The sequence below is a fragment of the Dipodomys spectabilis genome, unplaced genomic scaffold (assembly GCF_019054845.1).
Source record: "Dipodomys spectabilis isolate Male_0828 unplaced genomic scaffold, ASM1905484v1 ptg000207l, whole genome shotgun sequence".
NCBI classification, from domain to species: domain Eukaryota; kingdom Metazoa; phylum Chordata; class Mammalia; order Rodentia; family Heteromyidae; genus Dipodomys; species Dipodomys spectabilis.
The window spans coordinates 14,536,883-14,559,932 of NW_024870884.1; the positions used below are offsets into that span (position 1 = coordinate 14,536,883).

Here is a 23,050-nt window from a genome sequence, read left to right on the forward strand (position 1 = left end):
TTAGTTCCAAATCTAGTACTCAAATGATGCTCTCTAAAAATGTATATTCTATTTTTCCCCTGCACAGTCTTGGGGCTGTGCCTACTATAGCTTGAAAAGCTTATAATGTAGTACTTGGTGTTAGAAAAGCCAAGTGGCAAAATGAATTGCATGGTTCAAGGAGCAGTATTACCTGAGAGAAATGCAGGAATTGTATTGCTACCTCCCTACTCAAACTTTCCTACTTTTTCAAGGGAACCAACAGGTATTTCTGCCCTTGTTAATTATGTTAATTATGTCCTAATGGTCCACAAGAGAAGGAAGTCTTTTGATCCACAATGTTTAGAACCAGAGAAGTGGTATGTAGTATTGTTCCCTTACCTGTGTCAGTTTTTCCGGTGTGCCAGGGAGCCTGGCCTTCCCACGGGACGTTTCCTGCCTTGTATACAGTGGCACAGAGCAGCAATTTGAAGGTGTGGCTGATGCTGGAATGTCCAGGGCCCGCTGTGGTGACCTAGACCTCCAGGGGACCTGAGGGAAGATGTATGGCAGCCCAGAGCTGAAGGAAAGATGGCTTTCAAAGGCAAGCGCCCAGGTTCCCAATGACCACCAGGTATCTTCATCTCAAGCTGTTAACTGAAAGCTTCAAATAACAGCTATCCTCGCGGGATCCCAGGAAGGCAAAGCAACTGCCAGCCACGTGAGCTCCCCAAGCTATGCACCCGTTGCCTTGGGGTTCTTTCAGTCGGTTGCAGAGGGGCGGGGCCACATGGGGGCGGAGTGACAAAGGGAGGGCGAAATGAGGTCGGGGCTTACTCATCATAGCTGCTTAATTCATCAGACCAGGGGAAGAAGGTCTAAGTGCTGTATGCTATTCCTACCCAAATGACATAATCTGAATTCAATCACAAGGTAACATTCTATGAGAAAAAAACTGAAGAGCAATCTGCAAAATGATGGAACTATTCACAAATACAAATGTCATGAAAAGCAAAGCAGCATTCAGGAAATGTCCCAGATTAAATAAGACTAAACAAAGCAAAAAGTACAACAAAACAACCACCAAAAAATGGCTCACAGGGGAACAATGAATCAATGTAAAAATCACCCACCTTGTAATTTCTTTGGTTATATAGGACATCATTGAGTTAGCTGGCAAATTCTGAATAAAAGAGAAATGTAGCAGATATGTGTAGCTATGAATGTTAAACTCACCAGTAATGGTAAAATAAAAATAGGCCACATGACAGGATGCAATGAGAAAAATCAATCACTTCTGTGATACTTGTGAAAAAAACAAAACAAAACAAACCACAACAAAAAAGCCCCCAAAACATGATCTAAATTTGATAATAAAATGAATTCTACCTCAAAAGACAAGTTCAAAAAAATATCAAAATAGAGCAATTTATTTGACACTGAATATAATCTGTTGATTTTCTCCTGAAACAAATGGTGATCCCTGGAATGTGAGGGGTAAGTGGGGAGCAAAGAGAAGATTTAAGTACTAAAGGTCAAGAAAAGACTGAATAATGTGCCAAAGTTGAATCAATATAATTAAGTGAAACCCATTAACTGATGATCCTTTTGCTTTACAGGAAACTAGAGAAGTGCAGAACTTGAAAAGAATCTGAATGATAGAATATATTAGCTTAACTTTATAATTATAAAGACTATACTGTAGTTATGTAGACTTGTTCTGACTTATAAGAAATATGCACTAAAATACCCAGGAACAATGACATATACCAGCTCAAGTGGTTCAGAGGGGAAGACTCTTTTGCAAAATAATTTGGAACTTTTCTCTAATTTTAAGACTGTTTCCAAAAATTAACCACAGATAAACAGAAGGTGAAAAGCCTTGTTGTTTCTCCATAGGAACTATAAATTAGTGCTTAAAATAAAAAAATACATTTGATAATTGTAATACATTAAAGTGCTAACTGTAGCTATAGTACCAGACTACCAAAGACAGGTCCATGTAAATCTTTAGGTCCACATACATAGTTAGGAAAGCTGAAAAAATACATATACTAAAGCAATGTTTTATTTCAATAAAGAATTAATGACAACTGGTTGCTTGGCTTTGGGTCAGTTTAAGTATGTAAACTCATTGGTGCTTAGTTTTCACTTCAAAAGCTGCCTAGAAGTTAATTATATAAAACTATTATATAAATTCTGATCATACAATGTATGATTTAAAAATATTTTCCTTTAGTAAGGTTTTCACATTATTTAATGGAGTACAATTAAAATGTTATAGAAACAGTCCAATAAATAAAATGTCACATTTCAGATCATGTATTTCTTCTTTAGAATCTCTACATATCCTTGAGATACTTCTGACTTGAGATTTTGACTTGATTTAGGAGTAGATCCTAGGGGAGAGGTTCTAAAGAATCCAGATTCAAGTTCAGCAGCAGCTGGAGAGAAAAATTATTTGTAAGTGTGCATATATATGTTTAGATACACAATATATATATATATATATTTATAATACACATACACACACATCCTTTTTTTTTTTTCAGTAATGAGCAGCATTCTAACACTTGAACCACACAGCCAGCACTTTTTTCTTTTCATTTCTTTCTTTTTTAACCATTCCTGGGGCTTGAAGTCAGGGAATGGATGCTGTCCCGAGCTTCTTTTGCTCAAGGCCAGCACTCTACCACTTGAGCCACTTCTGAGCTACTTCTGGCTTTTTCTGTTATATTGTACTGAGGGCTTCATGCATGCTAGGCAAGCACTCTACCACTAAGCCACAGTTCCACCCCAAGCACTTTTGTTTTTTTATTATGTTTGTTGAGATAGGGTCTCACTAACTTTGCCCAGACTGGCCTTGAACTCTTGATTTTCCTTGCCTTGTCTATCCCAGTAGTTGGATATATGCACCACAGTAACTAGTTTCAAGCATGTTTTTCATCTCAAAGATTTTATACTTCATAAAGCATGAGTCACTACAAGGACTGTTATCAGTGTTTAGTAAGAATGAAAATTATGTTTATAGGGCTATAATACACAATCATGATTTATTTGCTCATGGTTGTGCACTGGATTAATGAACGTTTTGGCTAAGAACCACAGTTTCTATTTTCCTTATGCTTCCTTTATTCAACAACCGCATGTGAAGGTACTATGACAGGCACTGGAATGACAGAATGAAGATGATGCAGGATGCTTCTCAGTAACTTTATACCATAATCCACTGCAAACAGACAAATAGGGCCTGGGTATATAGTCTATTATTAGTAGTAAAGTCCTTGCCTATTGCATATGAGGTCTGGGTTTGATCTCTAGCACTGCAATAAAAGCAAAAACCAAACAAACTGAAAACTCAAACCAACCAACTCATTAGTCAAACAAACAAACAATAATATCTAGCCAGGCATGGTTGCACATACCTATAATCCCAGTAGTTGGCAGGCTGAAGCCAAATGATAAGCGTTGAGACCAGACTGGCCTAAGTTTAAAGACAGTCTGTGTTACATAATAAGATCTCATCTCAACAACAGCCAAACAAAACGAAACACAAACTAGAAAGAGAAGCAATTTCTATACATACTGTCCTAAATACGAGACCTAAATACTGTAAAGACAAAGGAAGTGAGAAGGAGTAGAGGTGAGGAGAGCACTGTGGTAGTTCAAGTGGCCCAGTGAGGCTGGGTGCTCTGGGAGAGCGTGGTTAAATAGTTGGGGATAAGCCTGTCTCATAAGACAAGGATCAAACTTCAAGCAAGGGAGATGGGAGTTTCTGAAGGCAAAATGTAAACCAATGTCAAAGCCTAGAGGTTTAAAACCCTACTGGTCGAGGGGTATTTTATGAACTGTTTGCTTGGCTAAGTACTGCTGGATGAGTCTGGGTTTTGTGGCCAGGAATCCAAGAAAGTTTTGGTGCTTTTATTTTCCAAGTACAGTTTCAGTGTGGAGGCTGAGCAGTCTCACAGTGATGGCAATGGTGACCCGTGAAAATAAGAAATAGGAGATATCTAGATGTTTGACTTTTTAAACCCTATGGAAGTCAGGTGTTGGTGGCTCATGTCTATAATCCTAGCTACTCAGGAAGCTAAGACCTGAGGACCAAGGCTTGAAGCCAGTCTGGGCAGAAAGTCTGTGAGACTCTTACCTCCAATTAACCAGCAAAAAGCTGGAAGCAGAGGTGTGACTCAAGTAGTAGAGTCACACCTAAAGTGCCTATGCCCTGAGTTCAAACCACAGTAGCAACACACACACACACACACACACACACACACACACACACACACACACACACACACACAGAACTATGGAACATGAGTAAATGAAGAATGGAGAATATTATACATTAGAAATGTTTAAAATTTTATCTTTTACTTGATGAATGTGAGAAAATATTTAATGTAAAAAAATCTATCAATCAAAGCAAAAGGATGCCACAAAAGGATACTATTTTCTACTTATAACGTATCAGAAATCAATCTAAATTTAGTTGATTTTTGAAGCATACCTTCCTTTAGTTCTCTAGTAATACTTTTTTCTAACTCCTGCTGCACCTGAAATGAGTAAAAAATTACAATGTTGAAGTTAAACAAAAGATATTACCAAAGGAATGGTATGTCACTTAGAAAATATGGCCTTTAAATAAGGGTCTGCAAGCCAGGTGCTGGTGGTTCACACCTGTAATCCTAGCTATTCAGGAGGCTGAGATCTGAGGATTGAGGTTGAAAGCCAGCCTGGCAGCAAAGTCTGAATGACTCATATCTCCATTTAACCACCAGAAAACTGGAAGTGCAGCTGTGGCTTAAAGTGGAAGAGTGGTATCCTTGAGCAAAGAGGTCAGAGACAGCACGCAGGCCCTGAGTTCAAGCCACACAACAACAATAAATAATAAATATCCTCATCTTTATTTAAAAGACTATTTGAGTATACCTCAGTGGGTACTGAGGCTCATACCTGTAATCCTACTCAGGAGGCTGAGATCTGAGGCTAGAAGTATGAAGCCAGCCTGTGCAGCAATGTCTTTCTTTTACTGACAATCAACTGCCAAAAAGCCAGAAATGGAGCTGTAGCTCAAGTAGTGAGTATCAGCCTTGGGCAAAAATGATAATGGGCAGTGCCCAGGCTCTGAGTTTAAGCCCGAGTACCATCACACACACATACAAAGGAGGATATCTTAACTGGTATCATCTTAGGTAAGACAGCATTACCTTTGCCTCTTTATCCTTCTAAAGTTACAAGAGCTGTGGTGGTGACTGGACTGAATGAGTTATTTCTGTACTCCCATAGCAAGCATGGCGTTTCTTTTTTTTGGGTCTAGTTGTGGGGCCTGAACTCTGGGCCTGGGCACTGTCCCTCAGCTCTTCAGCTCAAGGCTAGTGCTCTACCACTTGAGCCACAGCTCTACTTCTGGCTTTTTTCTTTTTTCTTATGTGGTCTGAGGAATCGAACCCAGGGCCTCATGCATGCAAGGCAAGCGCTCAACCACTGAGCCACCTTCCCAGCCCAGCATGGCGTTTCTTTATTAACAGACTGTTGTGATCTTTCCTTAACATATACACACATTGGTTAAAATATTCAGTTATGGTTTCATCTGTAGCTAGTTTTCTCCTTTCTGACTAGCGTTGGGAACCAGGGCCAGAATGTTAACCACACTGGATACCTATCTGTGCACTAACTATGCCCCCTAGTCCAAGGGGGAGAAACTCCACCTAAATCTTGCACACTGAAAACAATTGCTCTGGGGATTTAAAGGGTTGTTAAAATTTGTTTGCTTTATTAATGTAGACTATTGTGATCTTTAACATATGCCTAAGCTGGCTAAAATATTTAATACTGTTCATGAAATTACAAACTGGAAACTGACAAACTGAGAAATCTGAAGGCTGAAGGAAAAGAGACAAGGTAACTGACCTTGGTCAAGTAGTTCTCCATGCTCTTACTCGATGGTTGTGAGGTCAAGGTAGGAAGCACTAAGCTTTCAGTTGGAATAAAACTTCTGTTGAGTGTCAAAGTATTATGAAGATTTCCAACACAAGGGCAGTCCAGGATGGGCCGTGCACTGAGTGTGCTTAGTAACGATCTGTTCTGCTGTTCTTCCACATAAAGTTTGGTGTTGGCTTCCTCCAGTCTCTCATTAGTCCTGTGGAGAGTGTAAAAGGCAAAGGCTTGCCATCTCCTTCTTCCCTACCAGACCCAAGACATTTACCTTACAAAGCTGTCATAAGAGTAGACAGAATTTCTCATCCAAGTGTCAACACTGGAAATGCTGAGCATACCTATTAGATCCAAATACTAGTTTAAAGTTGTCTAAGGGACAAATATTCCTAACCAGTAATTCTGACTTATCAGAGGGATGGAAATGGCAATCCAGTTGCATGACTTAAAAGCTAACAGTGCTGGCTTCTAAAAAAGGCCATGCTAGAAGATCCTGGAATATGACATTTGAAATACATTCACTTACTCATTCCCTTATGATGCTGGTCCTTGGGCTTGAACTCAGGGACTGGGTACTGTCCTTGAGTTTTTTTTGCTCAAGGCTAGTGCCCTACCACTCTAGCCACAGCTCTATTTCCAATTTTTCTGGTAGTTAATTGGAAATAAGAGTCTCACAGACTTTCCTGCTCAGATGGCTTTGAACCACAAACCTCAGATCTTAGCCTCCTGAGTAGTTAGGATTATAGGTGTAAACCACTGACTCCCAGTGATGTGATGGATACTTTGCTTGATTAAAATCGCCATATTACTACATATGAATATATTAAAATATCATGTTTCACTCCTTAAATATACAAAAAAACCCTGCAAACATACAAAAATATGTAAATGTATAAAAGATCCTGAAATAGTTGTATTTAATAAGTGGTTTATGGATTAACATTTTCAAACATTTGCTTTTTCTATTTGTACAGTCCACCTATTTTTATGGAAGAAATTAAGCACTTGGTACTGAGGAATAATTCCAAGCAACAACCCTTATGGAAAAAGGAGCAGTTGAGTTGGTGATTGAAAAGAACAAGCTCAGCATATTGTTAGCAAAGCAGCAAAGGTGAGATAACGTCCTTTCTTTCTGTCTTCCACATGCCCTCACACTGACCAAACAACGATTATGCTTTCCTTCATCTTGTGTTTAAGTTCTCTGTGTCACAGCAATGCCTTCATTACATCTAAAAAATGACTTAAAGGGCAGCGTGTCCACAGGTACCACTAGTGTCAACACCAAAAACATCATAGTACCAGACTGTGTTCAGAGGAAGAGAAACAGCGGTACTTAATGTTTAATCTTCCTCAAGATAATTAGATGTGTTAATATTTGTTTCAGGGAATGTTGACAAGAAATTCTATTACAAAAAAAAAAAAGCCAGACACCGGTGGCTCATGCTTTAAATACTAGCTACTTAGGAGGCTGAAATCTGAGGACTGAGTTTTGAAGCCGGCTGACCCAGGAAAGTCCAATTAACCAGCAAAAAGCCAGAAGTGAGGTGTGGCTCTAGTAGTTAAGAGTACCAGTTTTGAGAGAAAATGGTAAGGAGCAGTTTAAGTTCCAGTTCTAATACAAAAATAAATTAAAAAAAATAAAAAACTTCAAAAATACTTAGCTTAAGACTGATAGATCCTGACTAGCTGTATTAGAATTTTAAGGGGAAAAAGCCATGTAAAACAAGGAAATAATTTTGAACTAAAATTTTAACCTTTAAGGGTATTTTCGAAATCATACTATTTATCTTTTACTGCTTACTAAGTCAGTGAGCTGATGCATTAAAAATTATGCTATATAAAATAAATACTTGGTTTATTTTCTATGATTTTTCCGTGTTTCGACTTACTTGGTTAGTTTGTTTGACAATGATTTTCTATTTCTGAATTCTTCAAGATAGAGCTGCTTGTATTTTTCTATTTCAATTTTATTAAAATCATCTTGAGTTTTCATTTTAGAGAGTTCAGATTCTAGATCTTTAATCCGGAGTTCCATCTGACTTCTTACTGAAGCATTATTATTCTCTCTTAACTGCTCTAAATTTTCTTGAGATGCTGCTTGTGTCTAAATCAGATTAAGAGAATATGTTTTTAAAACAATTATAACTTAATAATAATTCTAACTTACTTATCTGCCTGCTTGCTTGCCTGTCTATACTAGGGACTAAACTAAAGGCCTTGTGTGTGCGTGCTAGGCAGGTACTTGACTCTGAGTCATGCCACGCCAGCCCTTGTTCCCTTATTTGAGTCAGTGATCAGACAGCAACTTCAAAAATGTGAAAAATAAGTTAGAATATTTATCGTCAATGTCAACTGTATGTAATGTAAATTTTAACAGTGATTTAAAAAATAAATTATTAAAATCATTATTTTGCATTATGGGGATCAAGCTCAAAGAATTGTATATACTTAGGCAAGTACTTTGATGCTGAACTAAATCCTTAGCAGTGAGTCATTCTTTTTTTTTTTTTTGTCAGTCATGGGGCTTGTACTCTGGGCCTGGGCGCTGCCTCTGATCTCTTCAGCTCAAGGCTAGCTCTCTACCACTTGAGCCACAGTGCCATATCCGGTTTCTGGTGGTTAACTGGAGATAAGAGTCTCACGAACTTTCCTGCCGGGGCTGGCTTTGAACTGCGATCTTCGTATCTCAGTCTCCTGAATAGCTAGGATTACAGGCACCCAGCTAATACTGAGTCATTCTAATGTTAGTACTCATATAATATGATAATTAAAAAAATAAAGGAAGCCAGGCACCAGTGGCTCATGCCTATAGTCCTAGCTACTCAGGAGGCTGAGATCTGAGGATGGTGGCTCAAGGGCAGCACCGGCAGGAAAGTCCATGAGACTCTTATCTCCAATAAACCAGAAAACTGGAGGTTGTGCTGTGGTTCAAGTGGTAGAGCACTGGCCTTGAGCTGAAGAGCTGAGCAACAGCACCCAGAGTTCAAGCCCCACAACCAACAAAAAAAACCCAAACAAATAAAAAAACAAAAACAAAAAACAAAATGGAATCAGTTCAAAAATTTCAAAATTGAACAATTTAACTTTAGACTAGTTTAAGAGTAAGGTAAAAATTTTCCATGCCAATACTTTTTCTTCTTAATCTTGTTTTATGTCAACTAGTTTTAAAAGTCAAATGAGGGGCTGGAAAGGTGGCTCAGTGGTAGAGTGCTTGCCTTGTAAGCATGAGGCCCTGGGTTCGATTCCTCAGCACCACATAAGCAAAAAAAAAAAAAGCTGGAAGTGGCGCTGTGGCTCAAGTGGTAGAGTGCTAGCCTTGAGCTAAAGAGCTGAGGGACAGCACCCAGGCCCAGAGTTCAGGCCCCATGACCGGACCCCCCACCCCCCAAAAAAAGTCAAATGATTCTCTAATTAAATACTGTTATTCTGAAAGAAAATTGAGTTAGAATAATGATAGAACCCGAGAGAATTAAAAGAACATGTCATCCTCCTTCTAGAAATCCATGAAACAAATTGCTTTACAGCAGAGGGAAGTAGATATCTTCCTCTACAATGTAAACATTGAAAATACAATCTGTAGTGAACTGAATTGAAGCACATTATAAATGTATAACCTGTAAAAACAGATTGACTTGTTTTAGTTTATCCACTAAATCCTGTCTTGCTTTTTCTTCAATCTCCCGTGTATACTGTTCTACTTGACCATTTTCCATCATATTGTTTTCTATATGACTTTTGAGGTTTACTATTCGTTGTTCCAACTTCTTTTTATTCTTCTCTAGTTTTTCACATTTGTTTTGTATAGTTTTCATAGACAGTAACTCTTGCTGAAGAAACTGATTTTTTTTATCCAGATGTAGACATTTGGAAGATGCAGTTTCTAGTTTTGCTGTAAGATCATCAATCTGCAGGAATAAAATAATATAGTTTGATAATAAAGGGAGTTGTCTGATAATAGTGTAAAACAGAAACATTAATAAGTTTCGACATAAATTTAGTTGCAATAAAACAAACTATAATTCTAGATTACCAGGATGTAGTCTCTTTTAATTATTCAGAAAAAAATATGGTTAAAATTTCCAAGAACTACAAAAAATAGATTCTTTAGGCTCAACATTGGTCATTAAAGTATCCACTTGATGTTAGATTTTCAGCAATTGTTTCATGTCTTTGTCTTAAAATGCTTCTCAGTCTCTCTTATTACAAAAATATGTTACCCTTTTCCAGCATCTCCATTCCTTATAATTCCTAAAGACATTTTAGGGCCATGATATTGCGTTATTTTGGGCCAGCAGCAATAACAAACAACTACCTCAAGACTCTGAGAATAAGATTTTAATTAATGAATCTTATGTGAGAACGGATTCCAGGGTCACTAGTCTTTTTCTGAACTAGAAGTGTTTTATATTGATTTAAACTGTATTCCAAGAAAGAGGCAGCTGTGGCATCTTCCAGTATAAAAGTTTAGATATAGATATATAATCCATATATCTATATCTATATATAGATATATCTATATATATATGAAAGTTAGTGATACACACACACACACACATTTCTTGTGCTGTTCCTAGTACTTGAACTAAGGGCCTGGGCGCTGTCCTTCAGCGTTTTTGCTCAATGCTAGCACTCTATCACTTTGAGTTGCAGCCTCATTTCTGGCTTTGGTTGTTAACTGAAGATAAGAGTCTCACAGATCTTCCTGCCTGGGCTGGCTTTGAACTGCAATCTGCAGATCTGAGCCTCCTGAGTAGCTAGGATTACAGGTGTGAACCACTTTCATACTTTTTTTAAAACAACTGAATTTTCTTGCAATCTTCTGATTCTTTGCATAAGGAAAAAAAAAATACTACTGAAACCTGGTGGAAAAGAGATTATGCTGCATAGTAGGTGATAATAAAAGTAGTATAAGAGACAAATCAAAGGAAGACTGACATAAATAAAAAAATAGAAAGTTAATGGTATTTCACTATCTGTTTCTAATCAGCAGCCTCTTTACATGTTAAGTGCTAAAATAAGTGGCTTCCTGTGATAAAAATAAAGTCTAGGCACACAAAAAAAATCAACAATATGCCTTTTAATAGAAAAATGAGTTTTCATTGGTATCAAATCTATATGCTTAAAAAAGTTCACTGACACTGCTCAATGCATTAAATTTATATTTCTCCAAATCAAGTGAGTTTTGGTTCCCAAATTGAAAATTACCTTCTGTATTAGCATAATAGCTGGAATATCCATTTCAAATTGACTGCTTTTTAAATCTTCAAGGAGACTGAAATCCCCACTTTCATGGTCATTTAACTTCTTTTTTGTCATTGTAAAAAGTTTCTTAAATCTGCAAGATGGGAAAGAAGTTTTTAGAGTGGTTAATAACAGGTATTACATTCTATCATATAAAAGGAAACAAATCTATAAATTAGCATCCTCTCATTTGCTTTTTTTTTTACATTTTATTTTATTGTAAAGATGTTGTACAGAGGGGTTACAGTTACATGAGTAAGGTAATGAATACATTTCTTCTCCAGCCTCTCATTTGTCTTAACCTCACATTATTTGAGAGGAAAATACTGAAATGACATTAAATGACAGTCACATGAGTTGAATTGATCAGAACCAGAGCAAACAAGTTCTCAGCAAATAGAAAAACAGTCTAGTTGGGGGTTTCAACCACAGGAAAACATTTATTATTTTACTTTGGTGGAGATAAACAACAGTTTATTTTATTCTTTAAGTACAATGTTGTATGTGTGAGATATATGAGACAAGCCCTCTATCTGCCTGTCCCATGGGCAAAAATGAAACCAACTGTGGATTACAGATGCTTAAAAAAAGTCATCTGTACTAAACAGACATATTCTTTTTCTTGCTATTGTTCCCTAAAGAAAATGGTGTAACAATTATTTATATAACATTTACATTAGTTACTAATAAGTAACCTAAAGATGACATAATTTATGGGAGCATGTGAATAGATTATATGCCAATAGCATACTTGGGACAGGAGGGATAGCTGGGAGATAGGGGAATTATATTATTATGATGATGATGATGATGATGATGATGATGTCAGTACTGGGGCTTTAACTCATGGCCGGATGCTGTCATTTGGCTTCCAGCTTTTTACTGGTTTAAACAAAAGTTTAAGATCTGAGATCAAGGTTTGAAGCAAGACCAGGCAGACAAATCCACAGGACTCTTAACTCTAAGCACCAGCAAAATGCTGGAAATGGAGGTATGGCTCAAATGATACAACACCAGCCTTGAGTAAAAAACCTAAAGGACAGTGCCCAGGCTCCAAGTTCAAGCTGGCATAAAAAACCAAAACAAAACAATATTCAGAAATAGAATTCAAGGTTGATGAAAAATACAACTGACATGTCCAAAGGCATTGCCATTATTTTCAGAATCATTAAAGAGTAAATGTAATTATTTTGGCAACCAAAAGAGTATAAATTGCTTAATGATGAAAATGAAGATACAAAGTAAAATTGTGTTTTAGTAAAATAGTTAAATCAATTAACTACTGATTTGTTGGAATGATCAGAAATATTGAAATCTTACCCAGTTAGCTCTTTTTCTAATTCACCACTTCTCTTCTTTTCTTGATCCAAACTGTCTTCAAGAGATTGTTTCAGCTCAGTAAGTCTCTTTAATTGTTCCTTTTTGTCTTCAGACTTTGAAAAACAATGAAAAATAATGTTTAAAAAATCTACAGCGTCTGAAAAAACAATCTAGAGTCTCTTTATAAATGTTTTATCAGGTGCTCATGAATAATATTTTTAAGACAGGTTTGGAAACCTGATGCCAAGCAGGACAAACTTCAAACAATGATGACTTTTCTTAAAACAATTCAAATCTGTGGTACACTTTCATCATTATCCTTCCTGCAATTTTAATTGCAAAAACTCATTAAAGATTTTTACCCTTATGTGCATTTAAAAAAAGTGTTTACATTTACAGTTATTTATGTGTGTGGCGTTCTGTCATATGTATGTCTTCTCTGAAACTGGACTGTTAAGTCTCTGAAAGGCAGTTGGACAAGGGTGATAGAAAAAAAAATTAGTTTCTGACCCTACAATGCCAGGAGTAGTATGATACTCCAAGAGTCCTAGCAGAACAAGCATCCATCTCTACTTCGTGTCAACTTTTCTTCACAATCCAGTGACATATGTATTTCTTTGGAAAAATGGCCTGGCATTCCTTTTTTTTTTTCCCCTGCCAGTACTCAGGCTTGAACTCAGGGCATGGGTGCTAGCCCTTAGCTGTTTCACTCAAGGTTGGTGCTCTATCACATGAGCCCCAGCTCTACTTCTGGCTTGGAGGTTATTTGGAAATAGGAGTCTCAAGGATTCTCTTGCCTGGGCTTGCTTCCGTCTCCTGAATTGTTAAGATTACAGGTGTGATTTACCAGAACCTGTCATAGTATTCTTTTTTTTTTTGGCCAGTCTTGGGGCTTGAACACAGGACTTGGGCACTGTTCCTGAGTTTCTTATACTACCACTTGAGCCACAGCACCACTTCCAGCCTTTTCTATTTGTGTGGTACTAAAGAATCAAACTCAGGGCTTCATGCATGCTAGGCAAACACTCTATCATTAGCCACATTCCCAGCCCATATTCATTCTTGATGAGGTATAGAAATTATAAGTAATTCATTCTTAAACCCTCACTGAAAGGCTTAGATTACTATAGAAACTCAGAATTCTAGATCAAATAATTACTTAAATTTTTTAGAATTTTAGTATCTATTATGAAATATTAGCAGGATCTCAGACAGTGCAATCTCCAGAATAGCAGAAATGCAGATATAATCCACAGGCCCATCAATGAGTAATGAATAAACTAAGATAGGTATAAAATATGGGCTTTATATTATCACAATCTTTTTAAGCTAAAATTTTACTACTAAACTACTTATAGTCAACTTCTATAAATTCAGGAGGATTTTTACTGTCAATAGCATATTAATATGAATACTATACTGAAGCTTTTTATATTGCCTAAAATATTCTTATATATTAGTAAAATTTCCTTTTCAGTATGAAACAAATAAGTTAGAGAATGACTTACCAAATCTGCATTTAACAGGGTTTTCTTAAACTCTTCGATTTTCCCTGATTGCTTTTTTAATGTAACTTTTAACTTGGAATTTTCAAGTTCAAGTCTGAAATAGATACCTTAAAATTAATTATTCTTACTATTTTTAGAAATCCCATAAAACTTCCCAACACACGAGTAATTAAATTCTTCAAATTTTGAAAAGCAGACGATTTAAACTGATTGCTTTTCTAGCTATGTTTTGTAGATCTTGTGAAAAATTGATACATTTCTATTTTCTTTTTTTGTGGGGGCTGGGGACTGAACCCAGGCCTTCATGCACATGAAACACAGGCTCTAAGTTATAAATGATGCATTTCAGATAACTTATAGTTGAAGTCGTCCCCTGGTTTCACTAATGTCTTTATTACCACAACTGATGTAATTTTCATATTGAATTGCTTATGTGTTTTATACATGTTCAAATATTTTGTATACTGCTGTTATACTTTTGAACATGATCTTGCATCTTCTCAGAACATCGAACAGCCTCTGTGTGTTGATCTTGGGTTTCTTGCAGCTAAAACAAATAATATAAATATTTATTAATAATCTAGTATCAACCTGTCCATCCTGCTCTGTGCTACAAGGTTACTGGAAACCTGTTATATGTTTTCATTTGCATATTAATACAACAAGCATCTTATGGCCCACAGAGCCCAAACTAATACTAAAAAAGTTACTGATCACTGCTTTAGGATAGACACATAATTCTTGGGTTTCAATTATGTTTTATCAGGTACACAAATTGGTAGAATGGAAAGAAAATTGCCTATGATAAGCACTTATATTTTTGTATTACAAGTACCAAACTCATTGACTACTTTTAAGACTCAGATATTATAAGTGGCAACAGATCTTAACTCATACTTCATTGACAATTAGATAGCCCATGGAATAGTTTCAGCTGCTACTGGGCACCAAAGGCAGAATGTCTCATTCTAAATCCCGACTGTGTAACCCTGAGCACTGAGACACTGTGTCTCAGTTTCTTTATCTGTGAAAGGGAGGTAGCAGCATTTATATCATGGGATTACTGGAAATATTCTATTAAGGAATGTCTATAAAGTGCTTAAAAGAATATATGGCTCTGACTTCAAGCCCTAGTGATGGCACAAGCAACTAAACAACAACAAAAACCTGAAAAGACACAAAGGACCAAAGAGAATTCAGCCCTATTAACTCAAATAGCACAGAAATAAAAATATGCTTACAAAATACCTTGTAAATGAGTGCACATGCTATTATAATATTTCTAAAGTGAAAGAAAAATGAAAGAAACTCCTTGCTTTTCAAATAGGTTAGATTACCCTAAAACATTTGTTTCTTTCCCTGTATACTCTATTACTGAGAAATTGAACCTAGGAATTCATACATGCTAGGCAATTACTCTACTACTGAACTACAGTCCTGGCATCTTAAAAAAAAATATTTGGAGACGGTGTCTCACTAAGTTGTCTAGGTTTGCCTCTGACCTGAGATCCTACTGCCATAAACTCCAACTATCTGAGATGAGAGCTGGCTCTAATCCTCTGGCTAATACTTGCACTTCTGAGGAAAGTGTAAAAGCCTTTCTATACAAATTATCATGAAATAAATATACAATAAATATACTTCACGAAAGTAAAGATAAAGTGATGGGACATTTTTCTGGGAGATTCTATGAAACATTATCCTGTCAGTTATCTGCCTTACCTCACTACGGAAAGAGGTAACACCAAAATGTCTTAATTTTTAGCAAAGGAAAAAATTATATTAAGTGAAGTAAGCCAGGCCCAAAGAAACATAGGTCCTGTGTTTTCCCTTATTTGCAATAACTAGTATATGTCTGAGTCAAGCAGAAAAGGTCAGTTAAGTTGATATTAGGGAAATGAACCCTAAGATCTGTATTCAAATGTTTTTTTCTTTTATGTGATTGTTTCTAACACATAAGATTATTTCTTTGTTGCTTTGTATGTCCCTCCCCCACGGTACAACCCCCGTTTTCACTGTATTTGATGTTAGTATAATTTGTGGAGGGGAAGGGAAAAAACAAATCTTTTAAATAGGGTTACAGGTGGACCCATTGCAACAATGAGATGTACAAGTTGTTATGTCGAAAAACGAACTTTACAACTTTGGTGAGGGGGGGAGGGGAGAGGAGGATTCAATGGGGGGTGGCGGGGGGGGGGGGAGGATGGGAAGGGGAAACAAAGGAGGAGGCTACAATGCTTGATAAGAAATGTACTCATTATCTTGCCCATATAATTGTAACCCCTCTGTACAGTATTTTCACAATAAAAATAAGTGAATAAATAAAGTCACAAACACATTCTAAAAAAAAAAAGAAGTTTCTCAATTATGTAAAAATGCTGTATACTTCTCACCTTAAGGATAAGTATTTTAAAGAACAATGTATGAAATTATAGCAAAAATGGAAAAATAAGTATCAGTTTAAGAAATAAGTGAATTTAAAAAAGATTATAACATTAATTATAAAGGAAACACAAAATAAAAGTGCCTACTAAAATTACTACTTTAAAACTAAGCTGGGTGTTGTGATTCATGTCTTTAATCTAGCTACTCAAGAGGCTGAAATAGAAGAACTGGAGTTTCAAACCCACTTGGTCAGAAAAATCCACAAGACTCCCTCTAATTAACTAGCAAAAAGCCAGGCTGGAGAAGGCTCAAGAAGTGAGGTACCAGAAGGAAATTTGTGAACTGAAGTCTAAGAGTTCAAGCCCCAATTGTAACCAAAAGAAAAAAACAAACCCCTCTTCCATATAGTATGTTATTTGTACAGATTTAGAAGAACAGAGTTGGCATGTTAAGCTTCATACATACTTGACTTCTAATTTGATCTAATTTCTTCCTTAAATCTTGGGTCTCATCTTCCAAATTAAGGCGGTAACGTGAGGAAACCTCTAGCGAAGCCTCTGACATAGATTGTTTTTTTAAAGTATCAGCCAGTTCTTGTTGAAGTTGTCTCACAACTACCTGGTGAGATATGTTACCAATTTTTAGAAATCTTTTTTTATTATAAAGGTAGGTTGATAATGCTTAACTCTTAATATATTCTAATATATATCACCATATACATCAAGTCATCATCTCCTCATGTGGATAATGCTCCTATCTATTAGTTAGTTCAGGGAAGGACACAGAAGGAGTGTCTTCTGGCTTACATACTATTTAGCTATTTTTCTAATCCTTTCCTGATGAATCTGCAACACTTAATGAACTATTTAAAAAAATGGGCATGTGAAGGACTAGTCATTCTACATTGTGGGATGATTTTTCTGTATGTATGTGTGTGTGTGTATGTATGTATGTATTCATTTGCTCATTCATTTGCATAAGCCACAGCTCCATTTCTGGCTTTTTAACTAGAGATAAGAGTATTTTGGACTTTTCTGCTTGAGCTGGCTTCAAACTGAGATCCTTAGATCTCAGCCTCCAATGTAGCAAGGATTATAGGCATAAGCTACCGGTGCCTAGTTCTCTATTTTTATTAAGGCTGAAATGAATTCCAGAGTTTCTCATACATCCAATCCTCTCTTCCTATCTAATGGATTCCTATATCACAATAAAATCGAGGTCTGCAAGAAACCTGGCTTTCAGCTCCTACCCTGATCTCAGCTAAAAATTTTCCTCTACTAATTGTATTTATTCTTGCTGGCAAATGAGTAACTGCCACACTTCATTAGCCTTAAAGTAGAGGTTGAATGGCAAGTTAACAAATCACAGAATTTGCACTTGAGAATGTTATATCCTTTATTTGACAGCAAATGAGCCTTAAAATGAAAAATCTAAGGGAGTTACCTGTGAATGGGTTCAATAAATGGCAAGTGGGAAGATTAAATAAAAAATGGCATTGCTGGCTAGGTACTGGTGGCTCATACCTGTAATCCTACCTACTGAGGAAGCTGAGATCTGAGGATTGTGGTTTAAAGCTAGCCCCAGCAGGAAGGCCTATGAGACTCTAATCTCTAATTAGCAAAACATGAAAGGAGAGCTGTGGCTCAAGTGGTAGAGTACCAGCCTTGAATGAAATAGGTAAGGGACAACATTAAGTGCCAGTAATGGTATATGCACACTTGCCTAGCAAAGGAAAAACCCAGAGTTCAATCTTTAGTACTGCCAGTAGAAGCAAACAAAAACTCATTACCACATCACTACCACCAAACCCCATAAAACAAAAAGTATTTCAGTCGTATAAGACCATTAGTACCAGTATATGTGTATTATCATTTTGTAACTTCTTAAACTTTTATGGGTAACACAATGTCTTCACACAAAGTAAAACATCTGCCAAGTCTATCTTAAAAAAAAGTATCTGTCCCTTCCTGTTGGATTTCAAATTCAGTACTACTGTTATGGGCTTATACTTGTAATCCTATCTAATCAGGAGTCTGAGATTTGAGGATCACAGTACAAAGCCAGCACAGGGAGAAAAGCCTGTCAGACTTTAATTTTACTGTCTTATATTGCAGGAAGCTAGAAGGAGAGGTATGGTCAAATGGTAGAGTGTTAACCTTGAGTGTAAAAGCTAAGGGGCAACACCTGGGCCTTGAGTTTTCAAATCCTACTACCAGAAAAAAAATATTTAAACATAAACATAAACATGTATAAGATAATAGTGTGATATTTTGAAATACATGTACAAGAAAATGAAAAGTAAATGAAGTACAGTGTGATATTTCAAAATACATGTACAATGAGTAAATGAAAAGATAAGGGCAGTTAGCTACTCTTCTACTCAGACATGGCTAATTTTTTTCTTTGTAGTTTCACAGAACACATTTTTATTTGAATATCCAAATAACTGACAACATTCTAGAAACTCTCTGGGCTTTCTGCTTCCAAAGTAATTACACAGTAACCAGCTGCTGAGAGCCTGAGTTTGGTAAGAATACTCTGAGTTGCCTTCTAGTTAAGCATTCTTTAGGAAGACGAGAGTCAGGCCACACTCTCCTGTGGAGGCAGAGTATGCTGATTGGTCCAAACAATTTCTGACATGAAATGTCCAGAGACCCTGATCCTCAGAGCTTCAGAGCAGCAGGGGAACGAGGAGCGTAAACCCGGCCAGTGAAGGGTGCTGAGCTAAAGTACGTAGTTTCTTTGTGCTATGAATTAGATCTAAGCTGTATTTGTTGGAAACAAACTATGTTTCTGAGAGCTATGATAAATGCATTTCTAATTTATGTTTTTTTATATTGAACTAGACAATATAATCAAGCTGTTTAATTAGCCCTAGTAAACTATTCCTTTGGATTTTCCTTCAGAAAGTTTGAAAAAAGATTGCCTTTGGATACTTACTTCTCTTTCTGCTTTCTCATCTTCATATTGATGCAATCGTTCTTTTAAATGATCACATTCATTGATTAACTCCTTATTTCTATCTTCAAGCATGAGACTTTGCTTTTCACTTTCAGCTTGGAGTTTTTTTATGATATCGTGAAACTGGTCTTGGATATTAATTAATGTCTTTTCTTTACTGTCAACTTTGTGGTGAGCACCATCTAATTGCTGTCGAAGCAAGGTATTTTCACTCTGTAGGTGAGATAACCTCTCTTCTATAGATTCCTGTTTTCCAATATACTTACTTACCTTACCTTGTTCGTTTTGATACATGTGTTCAATTTCCTTCATTTGGCTCTGTGTTTGAGTCAGGTCTATTTGTGTATGTTCTAAAATTAAAGTCTTTTCTCGAAGAGCATCTTTTGTGTGATGTAGTTCGATTTCTAGGCTATTGAATTTTCTTTCAGCTTTAGAAAGGTGCTGGGAAAGAACTTCGTTGTTATCTTTTAGGTTACAAATATCAAAATTCAGCTTATCTTGTAAGCGAGACCACTCGTCTCTTGCTCTCTGGAAAGCCAGTTCCAGTTCTTTCTTTGATGTCTGGCTTTCACCATGGTCATGGATAGCAGCTGCCAGTCTAGAGCGGTACAATTCAACTTCTGTCTCCAGTCTTTCCCTGTTTTGTTTTTCATTCTCCAGTTTGGAATTTAGCATTGCATTGTCAGCTGTGAGAATGCTAATCTGTCCATTGTACTGGAATACTGTTTTTGTCAAGGTTTCTTCATTTAGTTTTATTGTCCTTTGAAGGTTATCATTTTTTTCATTTGCAATTTCAATATCCTCAAGATACTTCTTTTCCTTTTCCTGGTTATGACTTCTTATTGTATCTATTTCTAGTCTTACCATGGCAATTTCATCCTGTAATCTGTGATTTGTATGCAACAGATCTTTTTCTTTCTCATGACTAAAAGAAGCCTAAGTGAAACAAAGGAGGTATTTAGTGATCACAATTTCCTCTGAAATTAAAGAATCACTGTACATTTAAAAAAAATGAAATGGTTGCAATAAATATCCAGCTGCAAAAAAAACCTCATAGATCTAAACTTCACTTCAAAGCTTACAGAAGTAAAATTTCCAAACTTTCAAAAATTTAATTAGTAAATGAATCTATGAAAGTAAAAAGAAAAGAGCAGGCTACATAGTAACCTGAGTGAGGCCCTGTCTCAAAAAACCAAATTAAGCCAAGTCAAACCTGTTTAGGTGTCTCTGGCTTTATCACTCATTTAGTAAATGACTATATTAAAATGTTGAAAAAATAGAATATGTTATAGAATTATTTTCAGGAAAAGAAAAACTAAAAACGCTGGGAAAATTTTGTCTGTTCAAATACATGTAGACCTATTATGGGTTAGATTTTGGCAGATAAATTTATCATTCATCGGTAAATGTAATTTTTATAACTATGAAAACTTTTATTTATTTATTTATTTATTTTTTGGGTCCAGTCGTGGGGCCTGAACTCTGGGCCTGAGCGCTGTCTCTCAGCTCTTCAGCTCAAGGCTAGCACTCTACCACTTGAGCCACAGCGCCACTTCTGGCTTTTTTCTTTTTGCTTATGTGGTGCTGAGGAATCGAACCCAGGGCCTCAGGCATGCAAGGCAAGCGCTCTACCACTGAGCCAACTTCCCAGCCCAACTATGAGAACTTTTTTTTTTTTTGTCAGTCGTGGGGCTTGAACTCTGGGCCTAGGCGCTGTCCCTCAGCTCTTCAGCTCAAGGCGAGCGCTCTACCACTTGAGCTACAGCGCCACTTCCGGTTTTCTGGTGGTTTATTGGAGATAGGAGTCTCACGGTCTCTCCTGCCTGGGCTGGCTTTGAACCGCGATCCTCAGATCTCAGCCTCCTGAGTAGCTAGGATTACAGGCGTGAGCCACCAGCGCCCGGCCTATGAAAACTTTTATAACTGACTACAAATGAAAGACGAAAGAAAAATGGAACAAACAGAATTAGAAAAGCCCTTTTTGAATTACATCAGACCAAAGGCATAGAGAGTAATAAGACTTACTTAAAACAGGTATATACCCACAGACAGCCCATAATATGTCTACACATATTTGAACAGCCAAGATTTCCCCGGAGTTGTTATACTTTTCTTTCCCTGAAAATATTCAATTCACACTTGATTTTTAAAGTTGGAACAATTACATTGACTGGTAAATGGTAAAGCTAGGCACTATATACCTACATAGGCACTTCTACCTATATCAGTGAAATGACTTAAAATGCCATGAGAAGGGCATGCTGAAGGGCTAGATGTAAGATTTTCTCCAGGTTTTTTGACTCTACTTGTAGAGCTTTCTTACCAAGCCAGTTAATTCTGTTACAAATACAGAAATGCAAAGAAGTCTTATACTGTAAGCCCACTGGATTCACAGATTCATTACATGAAGTTTAGACCAACTACAGTAAAAACAAAATTTTTAAAAAAGTAAAAGAAATGTCAAAATGGAGTTGAATTGAGAACATTACTTTATCCAATGGGACAAAAATGCAACCTCCTCCAAAATACGCACTGCAGCGAGGTGCCAGTGGCTCATGCCTGTAATCCTAGCTACTTAGGAGGCTGAGATCTGAGGATCATGGTTTGAAGCCAGCGTAGGCAGGAAAATCTGTAGGACTCTTATCTCCAATAAACTACTCAGAAAAAGCCAGAAGTATAGCACTGTGGCTTAAGTGGGAGAGCATTAGTGTTGAGCAAAAGAAGAGAGCCCAAATTCAGAGTTCAAATCCCAAGACCAGCCAAAAAAATACAAACCCAAAAAACCAATCCTCTACATTTTCCAAGATGCAGCACATAGTTGGCTTGTAAATAAATACGCTCACATACCAATACACACACATTTGAAAATGACTAAAGAAAATACCTCAGCATTCATTTTCTTTTGCATCATTTCTTTTTCCTTTTGTTTGCAAAGGTGATTTGCCAGGATCCCATCTTGTAATAGTCTGGCATTTTGCTCTCGAGAAAGTTGCCTCTGAACATCATTCCGTTCCTCTAAAACCTAGAGAAGAATTTCACTGAGTTTCTAGTCTCCTACTATTGGGAGAAGGACTTAATTAAGAGCATAATCTTAAAGCATAATGACCTTTACCCCTTATGAATTTCAAGTTTTTCTTTTTCTTTTAATTTTTATTTTTTTAATATATATTTTTTATTGTAAAGATCTTGTACAAAGGAGTTACTGTTACATGAGCAAGGTTATGAGTTCATTTCTTATCAAGCATTGTTACCCCCCTCCTTTGTTTTTCCCCTACCATCCCTTTCCTCCCTACCTCCCTGGCCTCCCCCTCCTCCTCCCCGGGCAGAGTTGTAAAGTTCATTTTCAACATAGTGTATTTTTCTTTTTTTTTGTCTTTTGTTTTTTGCTTTTTTTTTTTTTTAACACAACATCTAGGGAAGTTTATTGTACTTTGCTTAAAAAAAATTTTTTTTTTGTTGGTTGTGGGGCTTGAACTCTGGGCTTGGGTGCTGTCCCTGTACTCTTCAGCTCAAGGCGAGCACTCTACCACTTGAGCCACAGCTGCACTTCCAGTTTTCTAGTGGTTTATTGGAGATAAGAGTCTCATGGACTTTCCTGCCCCAGCTGGCTTTGAACTGTGATCCTCAGATCTCAGCCTCCTGCCTGAGTAGCTAGGGTTACAGGCGTGAGCCACTGGTGCCCGGCTGTACTTCTCTTAATGGCACACTTTTCTTTGGAAAACAAGCCCTGTGGAGTTCCATCA

General features: G+C 36.8%; 1 protein-coding gene across 6 annotated transcripts in view; it reads right to left on the reverse strand.

Moving 5' to 3' along the window:
- Positions 1-2,010: 2,010 nt before the first annotated feature.
- Ankrd30a (ankyrin repeat domain 30A) overlaps positions 2,011-23,050 on the reverse strand; it is a 60,954-nt gene continuing 39,914 nt past the window's right edge. For 5 of the 6 annotated variants that reach the window (XM_042696465.1, XM_042696462.1, XM_042696463.1 and 2 more), the window contains 12 exons: positions 22,192-22,329; positions 19,287-20,243; positions 16,812-16,964; positions 14,438-14,508; positions 13,962-14,055; positions 12,454-12,566; positions 11,098-11,227; positions 9,507-9,797; positions 7,782-7,996; positions 5,869-6,097; positions 4,466-4,511; positions 2,011-2,402 (listed from right to left, as the gene is read on the reverse strand). In XM_042696465.1, coding sequence (XP_042552399.1) covers positions 2,272-2,402; positions 4,466-4,511; positions 5,869-6,097; positions 7,782-7,996; positions 9,507-9,797; positions 11,098-11,227; positions 12,454-12,566; positions 13,962-14,055; positions 14,438-14,508; positions 16,812-16,964; positions 19,287-20,243; positions 22,192-22,329 — 2,568 coding nt within the window. In that variant the 3' untranslated portion in view covers positions 2,011-2,271. The remainder of the gene's footprint in view (positions 2,403-4,465; positions 4,512-5,868; positions 6,098-7,781; positions 7,997-9,506; positions 9,798-11,097; positions 11,228-12,453; positions 12,567-13,961; positions 14,056-14,437; positions 14,509-16,811; positions 16,965-19,286; positions 20,244-22,191; positions 22,330-23,050) is intronic. The other variant, XM_042696466.1, reaches the window with a different exon arrangement.